The sequence below is a fragment of the Cucurbita pepo genome, chromosome 6 (assembly GCF_057944985.1).
Source record: "Cucurbita pepo subsp. pepo isolate OVF chromosome 6, ASM5794498v1, whole genome shotgun sequence".
In the NCBI taxonomy this organism is placed as follows: domain Eukaryota; kingdom Viridiplantae; phylum Streptophyta; class Magnoliopsida; order Cucurbitales; family Cucurbitaceae; genus Cucurbita; species Cucurbita pepo.
The window spans coordinates 13,321,284-13,337,553 of record NC_141803.1 but is presented as its reverse complement, the minus strand read 5'-3'; the positions used below and the strand labels follow the sequence as shown (position 1 = coordinate 13,337,553).

General features: G+C 36.7%; 2 protein-coding genes across 2 annotated transcripts; both read left to right on the top strand.

Moving 5' to 3' along the window:
* Positions 1-495: 495 nt before the first annotated feature.
* LOC111784327 (abscisic stress-ripening protein 3) lies at positions 496-1,801 on the top strand. The gene is made up of 2 exons (XM_087124589.1): positions 496-1,387; positions 1,474-1,801. Exons 1-2 carry the CDS (start codon positions 1,217-1,219, stop codon positions 1,660-1,662), a joined length of 360 nt encoding a protein of 119 aa, XP_086980715.1. The 5' UTR covers positions 496-1,216; the 3' UTR covers positions 1,663-1,801.
* An 8,123-nt stretch (positions 1,802-9,924) lies between these two features.
* On the top strand, positions 9,925-10,575 carry LOC147792342 (abscisic stress-ripening protein 2-like). Its single transcript, XM_087124588.1, has 2 exons — positions 9,925-10,144; positions 10,234-10,575. The coding sequence occupies exons 1-2, from the start codon at positions 9,974-9,976 to the stop codon at positions 10,420-10,422; spliced, it is 360 nt and encodes a 119-aa protein (XP_086980714.1). The 5' UTR covers positions 9,925-9,973; the 3' UTR covers positions 10,423-10,575.
* The last annotated feature ends 5,695 nt before the right edge of the window (positions 10,576-16,270 follow it).

Sequence of the window (16,270 nt, the reverse complement as noted above, 5' to 3'; positions counted from 1 at the left end):
CGTGATGATGTGGCAGGAAAATCAAAATAATGTACAAATCAAAATATATCAAAATATGACATTTATAATTTTGGGAGAGTAACAAATGGTGGAGTTTTTCTTATTATTATATTTTTAAATAAAATTATTTTTACAAAATATAAATTTGAATCTAACCGTTACTCACATCGATTTTTATTATTACTATATTATATTATTATATTATTATATTTTAAAATTTTGGTAGTTATTCACATGGTTTTTATTATTATTATATTATTATATTTATAATAAATTTTGAATTTTCATTTGACCGTTACCCCATAACTTTTTATTATTATTATATTATATTACTATTATATTAAAATTTTGAAATAAATGAATTTAGAAAATTTTCTTATTTATTTACTTTTAATCTCCACCTTCCATTATTCCTAACACAATCCAATGGTCAATATTCAATCCTACATTTTGCCACTTTTCTCCTCTATATAAACTCATCTTCCCCACATTTTAAAACACACAACTTACATACATTCTCCCATCCTCATTTGTTCAAAATCTCCATTGTTTGTTGCTCTCTCCAAGCTTACAAATTTATTTCTCTTCATCTTATTCTTGAGAGGGATTATTGTTGTATTGTGAGGAAATAGTTGTGAGTGTTCCAAATTGTAAATCTACTCTTTGAGAGAGTTGTGGTGTGTTACTATCAAACTCAAATATTTGTATCGGTTTGATCCTGCACCGTGGAAAGGATTGAGTTTGCTCTTGAACTCGTAAAAAGAGCGGTGTAGCGGTTTGGCTCTGATCCATAGAAAGAGTCGAGAAAGTTCTTTATTCAAATTCCCAAGAGGCGCTTGGGGAGTGGAGCAGGTCGAGTTTGACCGAACCACTATAAAACTACGGTGTCATTTTCTCTAACTCTTTCCTATTTAATTTCAAAATTATTATTGTGATTTATTGCATGTTCTACTTCATTATTGTTTTGACTTGAATTACTTTGTTATAGTAATTATCATCTTCTACTTATTTGTAAAAAGTTTCATCATTAGAAAAATTAATCACGTTTAAACACTTTTATCGTTAAAACCCTATTCATCCCCCTCTAGGGTTGCCATACCGATCCAACATCCACGACTACCCCTACAAAGTAGTATAAAATCCAACTTCTCCCACACCCAAACATCACACCATCCCCAACAAAGCAACAATTTTCCATACCAAAGCCCTCAAAGCCATGGCGGAAGAAAAGCAAGGCCATCACCACCACCACCTACACCTTCACCACCACAAAGAAGGAGAAGAGTACTCCGGCGGCGACATTGACTACGAGAAAGAAAAGAAGCACCACAAGCACCTTGAACACCTCGGCGAGCTCGGTGCCGTTGCCGCTGGTGCCTATTCTCTGGTACTTAATCGAATCCTCTTCTTGTTTTCTCCTCTAAATTCCTAATCAAATAAAAGTAAAATTAACCTATGTTCTCGTTATTGCAGCATGAGAAGCACGAGGCGAAGAAAGACAGCGAGCATAGCCACGGTCACAAGATCAAGGAGGAAGTCGCAGCGGCGGTGGCAGTCGGAGCTGGTGGGTTTGTACTCCACGAGCATCATGAGAAGAAGGAAGCAAAGAAAGAAGAGAAAGAGGCTGATCATGGCAAGGACCATCACCACCATCTTTTTTGAAACTTTGGCTTGAATCTGTGGAGTTGTTTGTGTGTGTATGTGTTTTGTCTTTGTTTGTGATGTTTGGTTTTGAAGAGCTAAATATGGTAAGTTGTTTGTAAAATAAATTGGAGATGCTTTATTACGTAATAAAGTTCATCTTTCATGTGCTTCTCTATTTTTTTTTTTTTTCTTGAACGATCAAACCGCGTTTTCTTTTTTAATTTGGAAATTTACCAATGATATTCACACACACTATATATATATATACATATATACATATACATACATACATATATATATATATTTGAATTTTGAATCTCCTCAGAAATCGCGAGATTTCCGACCAGCGGCCGATCTTGTAGGGGAGAAACTACAATGTCATCTAAAAAACCTTACTGTTTCATCCTCTCAAACAATCCAAGTATTTAAACGGTGGGCAAAGAAGTCTGCATGGTCGTAAGAACGAATCTACGAAGTCCACTGGTTGAGTTTCGGGTTGGATCCTGTTTGGGTGACTCATAAATCAATTGAAATTCGTTGATGCCCTAGAGGCCCATTTGTGTGCGCAGCAAAAGGACAACCCACGACCCAAGATACATTACCCCGTCTGGCCCACTCGATGCGACCTAAAACCCACATACTAACCCAGAGACTCACGCGTGCTAACCCGAATTCGCCAGCTACATTCACTAGGTCATACTATGTTATTTAAAAATGATAAGTGTAATCACGTATGTGTGTGATTACATTACCTGACCCCAACAGTGTAGTTAATTATTGAGTATTTTTAAAATACTCAAGTCACGTGCTGCTCTTATATTTCAGGTAAAGGTAAAATGTCATTGCATGGATAATGATGATGCTAGAATGGCCATAAAGCTAAGCTAAGATAGTAGTATGCATTAATTTTCCTTAATAGTCTAGAGGTAGTTCACGGTTTTCATTTTCGTAATTGAACTTAAGTCTCAATGGCTCAAGACCCATAGAAGGACCAAAATAAGGTAACTAATTTTTATAAAAAAAAAAACTAAAAATTAAATAATTGTAAAACGACCCTCGAGTAAATATTAGATTTTGTAAGATCCAAATGTCGAAGATGTTTGATTTCTAAACATGACCTATGAATCCCTCCTACCTAAACATCCAATGGTGGAAGTCGATGGCTCAAGACCTAAAACTTAAATAATTGCAAAACAACTTCCGAATAAATCTTAGATTTTGAAAGATCAAACCGTTTAAGTTGTCTTATTTCTAGACATGACCTATGAATCCCTCACACCTAAATATATAATGGTGGAATTTGATAGCCGAAAGCGGTAGCAGAGTAGATTTTTCGAGTAAAAAGTTTCAAAAACTATACTCCAAATTTAAGCCAAATCTAGGGCTTTCAAAGTAGGTGGATAGTTGAGCTATAAAAAGGTATTAATGGCTTTCAATGGGTACCATCAATTGGTACCAAGAACATGAGTCACCACAGGAGTCTAATTCAAGTTATAAGCCATTCATTTTTGGGATTAAATAAAAATGAATTCAAGCTCTCAATTTTCATAAATTGAAAGCTAAACCAAACCACTTTTTAGACCACCATATCAAATCAAATCAACATTACTCACAAGTTTCCTTTAGAATTTGAGAACTAAAAATGACTAAACGACTTTCTCAAATTAAAGCTTTGGAGGCCACTTTGAAGTAAGGGATGTTAGTTCAACTCAGGCTCCCAAAAAAGTTCATCCAACAAGACCCATATTATTCAATTTTTCGGAGTCCAATAAGCAAAGTTGTACAAAACCACGAAGATGTTTGAGCTCTGGATAAGTAGAATTTGGAGAAAGACATTTATGGATAAGTTTTTTTAACAAATTAGGAAAGTTCAAAATTAGTCTCGAAAATTAATGTGTTGCTTAAATCCTTTTCTTTTAACTTCTTGATTAAAGAAGAAACTTTTTTCCGTAGGATTTGAGAGCTAAGGAAGTCTAGGACGCTCTACCCAATAAGGAGTAATTCTACCCGAAGGTTGACCGAAAATCTATAGTCTTTGACCTTTACATTGGAGAACCACACAAAAATTCATTACTTGAGGCTTATCACATTAGGTTAAGGGCAAGGAAAGAAGGGTTTTTTTACTGAAGGGATCGAGGGCTAATAAACTCGAGAAATGCCTCAACAAATAGAGGAAGGACATGGTTAAGCTCTAGCGAAGAAGCTGACTTCCAACGTGTTTTCTCTAGTGTATAACTTCGTCTACAGTGCACAAGAGCCCACAAAACAAGTCTAGTCCTTTCTTGAAACACTCTCTATAAGTTTGTAGAAGGAATGAAGAAGAAATAACTATTATACGAGGATGTGGAAGGCAATTTACAAATGTAGGAATCCACGATTTCATCATCTTCCCTTAGATTCTGAGTTTGAAGATGATGGCATGGTGGACTCAATTGAACCTTATAACGACCCTAAATTTTCTACTTAATCTAAGACCGCTAATGTACGAACATTTAATGGAGAAATAAATCATTTTAAACTTTACAATAAAATTAACCTAGGCTTCATTTAATGCTTTGAAATAAACTAATACATATTGAAATAAAACTAAAAACAATACAACATGAAATGACTTATACTCACCTATATGATACTAAATGAAAATGCAACTGAACCCATACTAACCTTTAGTCTACAGAAATTAAAATATGAACATATCCCAAACATGTGTCACAGTCTTTTGATTGTGATGCCACCGTCAGCTGTGCAAGGGCGCCTTACTTTTACCTGAAATATAGAGTAGCACGTGTCTTGAGTATTTTGAGAAATGCTCAGTAAGTGACCCCCCTATCGAGGTCAAATGCAAACATACACAGTTACATGCACGGGACCTATCATAATAACCTATGTTCCTACGATGGCTATCCTAATGGGCAACTTGGATGTGTAATTACTTTCCCTACACACGGTACACACGTGCGAATATGGACCCATCAGTCGATTCACACATCTGTTGGGTCTCTTTCTGGTCGAGCGAGCATTCTTTGGGAGCTGTTGATGTCGAACACTCGTTAGGAGTAGCAACTTTTACATCAGTACTATGTAAGTCGAGGTTGTATTTCATGTTGGTTTGTCATTTCACATGACAATCATAGCATATAATTCATGTCTCATATCAACCATATCATAACGTTTTCCATCTTTTTAAATATTTCATTCCATAACGTGCATATATCATATCATGTATCATAACAATCATAATAACAATCTCGAGCATGTTGGCAACATAACACAACATATCATAAAGCATATCAGTTCATCAAATAGAGAATAACAATCGCATCACATAACATTCACGTGATATTTCATAACTATCTACATATATGGCCTAACACACGTGCGAAACCATGGGGACGTGTCATCATACAACACACAACTTATAACGAACGATAGTAGGGTCACTTACTTGGTTTGCCTTAGCCAGCATTCTCCCTAATTTAATTACGTTAGCTGCCACCCCTCGAAAGCGCTCCAAGCTACCATCGGTTTTTCATTTCCTATTAGGTTGTTTATCGTCTTTTGTTAGTATTTCACAATTTTAATCTAATCTCAACTTAAACTTGTGAAATGCGGCATTATAATGCTCTAAATTACCTTATTTAGGGTCGAAATTATGTTTGGGAGGATCTAAACGGTGGAAATAAGGCTAAAATATGAATACTAAGCTGAATACCCAAGAAACTAAGTTGTGGAGCCGCATGTGTGCAGGTTGTTTTCAGGTCAAGGCGGGTCGCGTGCGGGCACTCCAGTCATGGGTTGTGGTTCATGAGTTATGGGCTACTGCAGACCAGTTTGGGTTTTGGTCCAAAGCATTGGTATACTAGGCCGAAACGTGGGCCGTGGATAGAGGCATGCGCGTACGCTGGTTGCAGCGGAAGGCTAGCAGGCTGGTCTTGGTTTTGGGCCGAAATGGGTTAGGCCTCGATCATGTGGTATGGCTGTAGGCACATTTGGATACCCGATTCGGATCTGACCTGAAGTAAAGTAGTTGAGATATGATTTAAAGTATTCAATCTACCCAGATTTAGGGCATTGTCAGTAGATTTGAATTTATATAGATTTCCATAATTTACTATATTTTGGGTTAGTGTACAGGCTTATAAATATTGGAATTGCTTAAGTCTCTATTAATAATAAAGCACTGATCTATTCCTATTCTTTCAATTTCTCATTCTTAACAAATTTGGTATTAGAGCCAAGTTCCTATCAACACGAGCGTGAGTGATTATTTTTTTTTCCACAAAACAAAAATGGCAGTAGCTAGTTTTTCTTCCTCTGCACCGCTGTTACCAATCTTTAATGGTGAGAAATATGAGTGGTGGAGCATCAAGATGAAGAGCTATGAAACTTGGTGGACACGAGTTTGTTGATGTATTCGAACCCACAATAGAAAAAAAAAAGGAGAGACTAAGAGAAACCAAGAAACACGATGTCAAGGCTCTATTCATGATTCAGCAAGCAGTTCATGAGACTATTTTTTCATGAATTGCAGCAGCAACCACATCAAAGCAAGCATGGTCAATTCTATATAAGGAGTTTCTAGGAGATTCAAAGGTCATAATAGTGAAATTGCAATCTCTAAGACGTGATTTTGAAACTCTGCTCATGAGGAATGGCGAATCAATTGCTGACTTTTTGTCAAGAGCAATGACAATAGTCAGTCAGATGCATACCTATGGAGAGAAAATTTCAGATGAAACAATTGGTTCAAAACAGTTGAGAAGCTTAACTCCAAAGTTTGACTATGTGGTGGCTGCAATAGAAGAAGCTAAAGATCTATCAATACTCTTCGTTGATGAACTGATTGGCTCGCTTCAGGCTTATGAGGCAAGAATCAATAGATCATCAGAAAGGAAGAAGAAAAGACACTACAAGTGAAGGAGACATTATGGCATCTCAGATATGGACATCTTCATATGAAGGGCTTGAAAATACTCAGGGATAAAGGTATGGTTTTTGGATTACTAAGAATTGATTCAACTAATTTATGTGAAGGATGCATTTATGGCAAGCAGATTTGGTAGTCCTTTCCTCTTGGAAAAGCTAGAAGAGCTTCACATTGTCTAGAACTAATTCATGCTGATTTATGTGGGCCAATGCAAACGAAGTCCTTGGGTGGGAGTATATACTTTTTACTATTCATTGATGACTATAGTCGCATGAACTGGGTTTACTTCCTACAACATAAGTTCAAAACTTTTTAAAAGTTCCAGAAGTTCTAGATTTTTAAAGCTACGGTGGAGAACCAAAGTGGCTGTCATATTAAATTTCTTCGCACAGACAGAGGTGGCGAGTTCATATCTAAAGAGTTCAATCTATTTTGTGAAAAAGAGGGCATTCAAAGGGAGTTAATAGCTCCATACACTCCAGAACAAAATGGAATCGAAAAAATCGAATTATTGTGGAGATGGAAAGAAGTATGTTACAAGCAAGGAGACTTCCAAACCAATTTTAGGTAAAAGCTGCAACAACATCTGTTTATCTATTAAATCCCTCACCAACAAAGGCTATTATGAATCAAACACCTTATGAAGCATGACATGGAAGAAAACCATCTGTAAGTAATTTACGAGTCTTTGGTTGTGTTGCTTATGCTTTGAAACATCCTCAAACTCGTCAAATGCTTGATGAAAAATCTGAAAAATGCATTTTCATTGGCTATTATACTCAATCAAAGACATATAAATTATACAACCCCCTTAGTGAAAAGATTAGAAGGGATGTAATATTTAATGAAAACGTGAGTTGGGATTGGAGTAAAGAACAGGAGCAGCAAAAGATTACAGTTGAAGTTTCTCCAAATGAAGAGATAAGGGTCAACTCCAGTGCATCTTCTAGTGCCTCCACTACAATACAAGATGTGTCAAATTCATCATCTTCAGCATCACCAAACAACAATTCTTCTCTTGAAGAACTTTCAGATGAGACACCTCCAAGGAAGTATAAATCTTTAGCTAACATATATGCATATGTCAATTTGCTCTTATTGTTTCAGACCCTATGAATTATAAAGAAGCAACTGAAGAAGAAGAGGGGAAGAAAGTCATGGCAGTAGAGATGCAGTCCATTGAGAAAAATGGAGCATGGGATATAGTTGTCTTACCAAACGAAAAGCTTTATGGAGATTTACAAGAAGAGGTCTATATAACACAACTAGAGGGATTCATATAGGAAGACAAAGAAACAAAGGTATACAAGCTGAGATAGACATTATATAGGTTAAAGCAGACATACTTACGAAGGCTTTGTCAAAAGAAAACCTCCTTACTTGGCATCTGCCACTTTAAATCAAAAGAGAGTGTTGAGATATGATTAAAAGTATTCAAAAGGGAGACATGATTTAAAGTAGTTAGATATGATTCAAAGTATTCAAACTACACGATTTTAGAAGATTGTGGGTAGATTTGAATTTATGTAGATTTCCATAATTTACTATTTTTGGTTAATGTATAAGCCTATAAATGTTGGAATAGTGTAACTTCATCTAGTTAGAAAACTATAATAAAATACTTCAACTTTGGTCTATACCTATTCTTTCAATATCTCATTCCCAACATGAAGCCCACGGACTTTGTCTTCTCCACTCGGTTTATGCCATTCTCCAATGAAATTTCTCTCTCCCGTAATGTCGTTCTGACATTCGTTTCTCGTTGTTTTCCCTTGATTCTTCGTCGTTTCTTCTTCCTCTTCACCTCTCATGAAGTTTTATGGATAGCCAACCAATCCGAATCTTGAATTCTCTTTTCCGATGACAAATCACGTTGTTAAAGCGTGAAAGCTTACCTTCTTCATGTGTACAGTTCTTAGTGATTCCTTTTGTGGCTTGGGTAGGTTGTTTCATTGTCAGATCTATGGGTTCTGTCTCGCTGGATTATTTCCTGATCTATCCCTCTCTCTCATTTTCTTTTTTGTCTTTCCTTCTTGCATAGTGTCTGAAGTGTGGCCGAGAGGATATGAAGGTGTTTGGAGGAATGTGGGCATAGGGGAGGCGTATCGTGTGGTCTTGGAACGATGGAATTCTTGCAATCGGCCAGCGTTTTCAGATTTTATTTTTTTATTTTTTTTATTTTCATATGTTACATTATATACCCTTAAAAAGAACTTTCATCCTCAAAAGTCTCGAATTCTTGCCTTAGCGCAGGGTGTTTTTCTTTTATTTCATCCTCCCACTCCCACGTAGCTTCCTCGGCTTCCTCGGTTTGGTGGTTCTGCCACCCTAATGAAGTCGATATTCCTATTACGTAACGCATTCACCTCTCAAGCAAGAATTTGAACTTGTTTTTCTTCGTAACTTAAGTCTTCTTTAAAATCAAGAGGTTTATAATCTATCACGTGCATAGAGTTCGTGATATATTTTCTTAGCATGGATACGTGGAATACGTCATGTACACACGAGAGCGAGGGTGGTAAAGCTAACTTATACGCTATCGGACCTATTTGTTCTAGGATTTTGAAATGTCTGATAAAACGGGGGGTTAGCTTGCCCTTATGTCCAAACCTTAGGACAATCTTCACAAGAACTACTTTCGGGAACACCATGTCCCCTACCTCGAATTATAGGTTTCTACCCCTTACATCTGCATAGCTCTTTTATCTGCGCTTAGCCTCGTTTGTAATGTAGATCAATTCTCGTTCACCTACTTCGTCTCAGCACAATGAGAATCGACAATGTTTTTCATATAACGCTTCGAACGGTGTCATCTCAATAGTTGCTTGGAAGCTGTTGTTGTACGAGAATTCCATCAGATTTAGTTTGGTGTCCCAACCTCCTGTGAATTCCATAATGCGTGCTCGTAGCATGACTCCTAGAATTTGGTTCAATCGCTCCATTTATCCATCAATTTGTGGGTGGAAAGTATTGATGAAGTTGAGGTGGGAACCCAACGCTTTCTAAAGTCTATGCCAAAACACCGACTTAAAGCATGGATCCCGATACCTCACAATTTCTTTTACATACAATTGAGCTCAATTGTCTATTCCATATGTTTTACAACTTTGTACATCTATGACCACGTTTGACTTTACAGGGTGGTACTGTTATCGGGTAGAAACATAATATTCTATACTCCTAGATATGGGCTCCACCAACTTAATTAAATTTGGACAATAATTATGAAATTATTTTCTAGAGACTGTAGTCTCTTAAGTCTCAAGCTTCCGACTTTTGGAACACTTAATTCATTTCCACAATTACCCCTACAAAGTAGTATAAAATCCAACTTCTCCCACACCCAAACATCACACCATCCCCAACAAAGCAACAATTTTCCATACTAAAGCCCTCAAAGCCATGGCGGAAGAAAAGCAAGGCCGCCACCACCACCACCTTCACCCTCACCACCACAAAGAAGGAGAAGAGTACTCCGGCGGCGACGTTGACTACGAGAAAGAAAAGAAGCACCACAAGCACCTTGAACACCTCGGCGAGCTCGGTGCCGTTGCCGCTGGTGCCTATTCTCTGGTACTTAATCGAATCCTCTTCTTGTTTGCTCCTCTAAATTCCTAATCAAATAAAAAAAAAATTAACCTATGTTGTTCTCATTGTTGCAGCATGAGAAGCACGAGGCGAAGAAAGACAGCGAGCATAGCCACGGGCACAAGATCAAGGAGGAAGTTGCAGCGGCGGTGGCGGTCGGAGCTGGTGGGTTTGTGCTCCACGAGCATCATGAGAAGAAGGAAGCAAAGAGAGAAGAGAAAGAGGATCATCATGGCAAGGACCATCACCACCATCTTTTTTGAAACTTTGGCTTGAATCTGTGTGGAGTTGTTTGTGTGTATGTGTGTTTTGGCTTTGTGTGTGATGTTTGGGTTTGAAGAGCTAAATATGGTAAGTTGTTTGTAAAATAAATTTGAGATGCTTTATTACGTAATAAAGTTTATCTTTCATGTGCTTCTCTATTTATTTATTTATTTTTCTTGATTGATCAAACCGCGTTTGGTTGGATCCTGTTTGGGTGACCCATAAATCAATTGAAATTCGGTGATGCCCTAGAAGCCCATTTGTGTGCGCAGGAAAAGGACAACCCACCACCCAAGACATGTTACCCGTCTAGCCCACTCGATGCGACCTAAAACCCACGTACTAACCCAGAGACTCACACGTGCTAACCCGAATTCACCAGCTACATTCACCAGGTCATACTATGTTATTTAAAAATGATAAGTGTAATCATGTATGTGTGTGATTGCATTACCTGACATTACCTAACCCCAACCGTATAGTTAATTATTGAGTATTTTTTTTTAAAATACTCAAGTCACGTGCTTTTCAAGTAAAGGTAAATGGAATGGCCATAAAAACAACTAAGCTAGGATGGTAGTATGCAGTTATTTTTCTTAATAGTCTATAGATAATATTGAACTTACATTTCTTATTTCAAATTAAGCTTATAAGTCCACGATTTCATTTGAAAATGTTTCCATATATATTATTACAAAAATGCAGGTAGAAGCTTTGATTTAGGTAAGAAAATTAGTGTCTTATATTCTTTTTATTGGTCTTAAGGAAGAGGGTTAGTATTTTTCACAAAAGAATTCATAAAATTGAAAATTTACTTTATTTAACAAGAAAATCATTTATCTCTATACAAATAGCAGTAAACAACCTACTTCAATCCATACTTCAATCCAAAGTCACGGTTAGGTAGTCAGTACTTAGTCAATTCCTAAAAAAAACTTAAACCAGTCTTTCCAAAAGAACTTAGCTTACGATGAGAGAAGAAAAGCATATTAATGTTCAAACTAAGTTAAATAATGATGGTTGAACTGAACTAGTTTAATTGAATTGGACTAAACTGTTGAATCAACCGAACTTAAAACTGAAGGCATATTGGAGCTATCGAGACCAACTATTTATGGAAAACTCATTGTGTATATTCGTAATAATAAAGACGAGTTAGTAGCGTTGAAGATGAAAATTTTAATGCCAAGCAATATTTTGTAAAGCTCCAACGAAGTTGGAAAGAACATGTGAAGAAAGGTTGACAAAAATGTAAGTTTCTTCATTTTTATGAAACTTCTTGTATTTTATTGAATTATAGAGAATGTATCTCAATGGCCCAAGACCGAGAATGACCAAAATAAGGTAACTAATTAAAAATAAAAAAAAAAAACTAAAAATTAAATAATTGCAAAATGACACTCGAGTAAATCTTAGATTTGGTAAGATCCAAATGTCCAAGATGTCTGATTTCTGATCTATGAATCCCTCCCACCTAAACATTCAATGATAGAATTCGATAGTCGAAAACCTAAAAATGGTAAGATCCAAATGTCCAAGATGTCTGATTTCTGATCTATGAATCCCTCCCACCTAAACATTCAATGATAGAATTCGATAGTCGAAAACCTAAAAATTAAATAATTGTAAAACAACCTCAGAGTAAATATTAGATTTTGTAAGATCAAACGGTTCAAGTTGTCTTATTTCTAGATATGACCTATGAATCCCTCCCACCTAAATATTTAATAATGGAATTTGATAGTCGAACACGGTAAGAGACGGAACAGAGTAAATTTATTTTTCTAGTAAAAAGTTTCAAAAACTCTACTCCAAATTTAAGCCAAATCTAGGCTTTCAAAGTAGGTGGATGGTTGGGCTATAAAAAGAAATTAATGGCTTTCAATTGGCACCAAGAAAGAGTCTAGCGTCACCTAAATTCCAAGTTATAAACCATTCATTTTTGGGTTTCAAGCAAGCTAAACTTCACCATTTGAGCTCAAGTCACTTCTTACACCATCGTATCAAGATTACTCACAAGTTTCTTTTAGAATTTGAGGGCTACACCATCGTATCAAGATTACTCATAAGTTTCCTTTAAAATTTGAGGGCTAACAATGACTGAACGTCTTTCCCAATTCAAGCTTTGGAGGCCACTTTTGAGTAAGGGAAGCTAGCTCAATTGAGGCTCCCAAAAAAATTCGTCCAATAAGACCCATATCATTCAATTTCTCGAAGTCCAATGAGTAAAGTTGTAGAAGATCACGAAAATGTTTGAGTAAAGAATTTGGAGAAAGATATGGGTAAGTTTTTTTAACAAATTAGGAAAATTCAAAATCAATCCATGCTTAAATCCTATTCTTTTAACTTCTTGATTAAAGAGAAAACCTTTTCCCAAAGGAGTTGAGAGCTAAGGTGGTCTAGGACGCTCTACCCAATAAGGAGTAATTCTACCCGAAGGTTGACCGAAAATCTATAGTCTTCGACCTTTAAAATTGGAGAACCACACATAAATTCATTACTTGAGGCCTATTCCATTAGGTTAAGGGCAAGGGAAGAAGGGTTTTTTTTTACTGAAGGGACCGAGGGCTAATAAACTCAAGAAATGCCTCAACAATTAGAGGAAAGACATGGTTACGCTCTAACGAAGAAGATGACTTCCAACGTGTTTTCTCTAGTGTATAACTTCGTCTACCGTGCACAAGAGCCCACAAAACAAGTCTATAGTCCTTTATTGAAACACCCTCTATAAGTTTGTAGAAGGAATAAAGGAGAAATAACTATTATATGAGGATGTGGAAGACAATTTACATTAATCCACGGTCTCAGCATCTTCCCTTAAATTCTGAGGTTGAAGATGATGGCGTGGCCGACTCAATTAAACGTATAACGACTCTAAATTTTCTACTTAACCTAAGGCCGCCAATGTACACATATCATGAACTAAATGCGGAAATAAATCATTTTAAACTTTACAGTAAAATTAATTTCTGTGTTGAATGCTTCATTTAATGCTTTGGAATAAACTAATACATATTGAAATAAAACTAAAAACAATACCAAATGAAATAATTTATAGTAACCTATACTATATTAAAATGGAAATGCAATTTAACCTATACTAACCGTTAGTCTACTAAAATTAAAATACGAACATATTCTAAACATGTGTCATAGTCTCTTAAGTGTGATGCCACCGTCAGCTGTGCAAAAGCGTCTTACCTTTACCTGAAATATAGAGTAGCATGTGGCTTGAGTGTTTTGAGAAATACTCAGTAAGTGACCTCCCTATCGAGGTCAAATGCAAATACGCATAGTTACATGCACGAGACCTATGATAATAGCCTACGTTCCTACGACGGCTATCTTAATGGGCAACTTGGATGTGTAATTACTTTCCCTACTTACGGTACACACATGCGAGTATGGACCCACCAGTCGGTTCACACATCTTTTGGGCCCCTTTCTGGTCGAGCGAGCATTCTCTAGGAGATGCTGATGTCAAACACTCGTTAGGAGTAGCAACCGTCACATCAATACTATGTAAGTCGAGGTTGTATTTCATGTTGGTTTATCATTTCACATGACAATCATAGCATATAATTCATGTCTCATGTCAACCATATCATAACGTTTTCCATGCTTTTAAACATATCATTCCATAACGTGCACATATCATATCATATATTATAACAATCATAATAACAATCTCGAGCATGTCAGCAACATAACATATTATAACGCAACATATCATAAAGCATATTAGTTCATCAAACAGAGCATAACAATCACATCACATAACATTCACGTGATATTTCATAACTATCTACATATATGGCCTAAGACACGTGCGAAACCATGGGGACGTGTCATCATACAACACACAATTTATAACCAACGATAGTAGGGTTACTTACTTAATTGGCCTTAGCTAGCATTCTCCCTAATTTAATTACGTTAGTTCCCACTCCTCAAAAGCGCTCCAAGCTATCGTCGGTTTTCGTTTCCTATTAGGTTATTCATCGTCTTTTGTTAGTCCTTCACAATTTTAATATAATCTCAATTTAAATTTGTGAAGTGCGGCATTATAATGATCTAAATTACCTTATTTAGGGTCGAAATAAGTTTGGGAGGTTCTAAACGGTGGAAATAAGGCTAAAATATGAATACCGAGCCGAATATCCGAGAAACTAAGTTGTGGAACCGCCACGTGTGCAGGTTGTTTTCAGGTCAAGGCATGGGTCGCGTGCGGGCACTCGGTTCACAGGTTGTGGTTCACGAATTATGGGCTGCTGCAGACCAGTTTAGGTTTTAGCCCAAGGCATTAGTGTACTGGGTCGAAACGTGGGCCATGCATAGAGGCGTGCGCGTACGCTGGTTGCAGCTGCAGGGTGGCAAGTTGGTCTTGGTTTTGGGCTGAAATGGGTTAGGCTTCCGTAATTTGGTATAGGCACATTTGGATACCTAATTCGGATCTGACCTGAAGTGCTCAGATATGATTCAAAGTATTCAAAATGGAGATATAATTTAATGTAGTTGAGATATGATTTAAAGTATTCAAATTACCAAGATTTTAGGAGATTGTCAGTAGATTTGAATTTATCTATATTTCCATCATTTACTCTTTCTGGATAGTGCCTATAAATATTGGAATGGTGTAACTTTAAGCATTGAGTCAGAAACAATAATAAAGCACTACAGCTTTGATCTATTTCTATCTATTTCAATATCCCTTTCCCTAACAAATTTGGTATCAGAGCCAAGTTCCTGTCAACACGAGGGTGAGTGATTACTTTTTTTTCACAAAACAAAAATGGCAGTAGCTTGTTTTTCTTCCTCTGCACCACTGTTACCAATCTTTAATGGTTGAGAAATATGAGTGGTGGAGCATTAAGATGAAGACCTTGCTCGAGTCGCAGGAGCTATGGGACTTGGTGGAGCACGGGTTTGTTGATGTATTAGAACCCACAGTAGAAGAAAAGGAGAGACTAAGAGAAACCAAGAAAAACGATGCCAAGGCTCTATTAATTATTCAGCAAGCAGTTCATGAGAGTATTTTTTCACGAATTGCAACAGCAACCACATCAAAGCAAGCATGGTCAATTGTACAGAAGGATTTCTAGGAGATTCAAAGGTCATAACAGTGAAATTGCAATCTCTAAGACGTGATTTTGAAACTCTGCTCATGACGAATGACAAATCAATTGCTGACTTTTTGTCAAGAGCAATGACAATAGTCAGTCAGATGCATACCTATGGAGAGAAAATTTCAGATAAACAATTGTTGCAAAGGTGTTGAAAAGCTTAACTCCAAAGTTTAACCATGTGGTGGCTGCCATAGAAGAAGCTAAGGATCTATCAATACTCTCCATTGATGAACTGATGGGCTCGCTTCAGGCTCATGAGACAAGAATCAATAGATCATAAAAAAGGAATGAAAAAAAGACACTACAAGTGAAGGAGACATTATGACATCTCAGATATGGACATCTTCATATGAAGGGTCTGAAAATACTCAGGGATAAAGGTATGGTTTTTGGATTACCAAGAATTGATACAACTAATTTATGTGAATGATGCATTTATGTGAAGGATGCATTTATGGGAAGCAGACTAGGAAGTCCTTTCCGGTTGGAAAAGCTAAAAGAGCTTCACATTATCTAGAACTAATTCATACTGATTTATGTGGGCCAATGCAAACGAGGTCCTTGGGTGGGAGTATATGCTTTTTACTATTCATTGATGACTATAGTCGCATGAGCTGGGTTTACTTCCTACAACATAAGTCAGAAACTTTTCAGAAGTTCCAGATTTTTAAAGCTAGGGTGGAGAACTAAAGTGATTGTCACATTAAAGTTCTTCGCACAT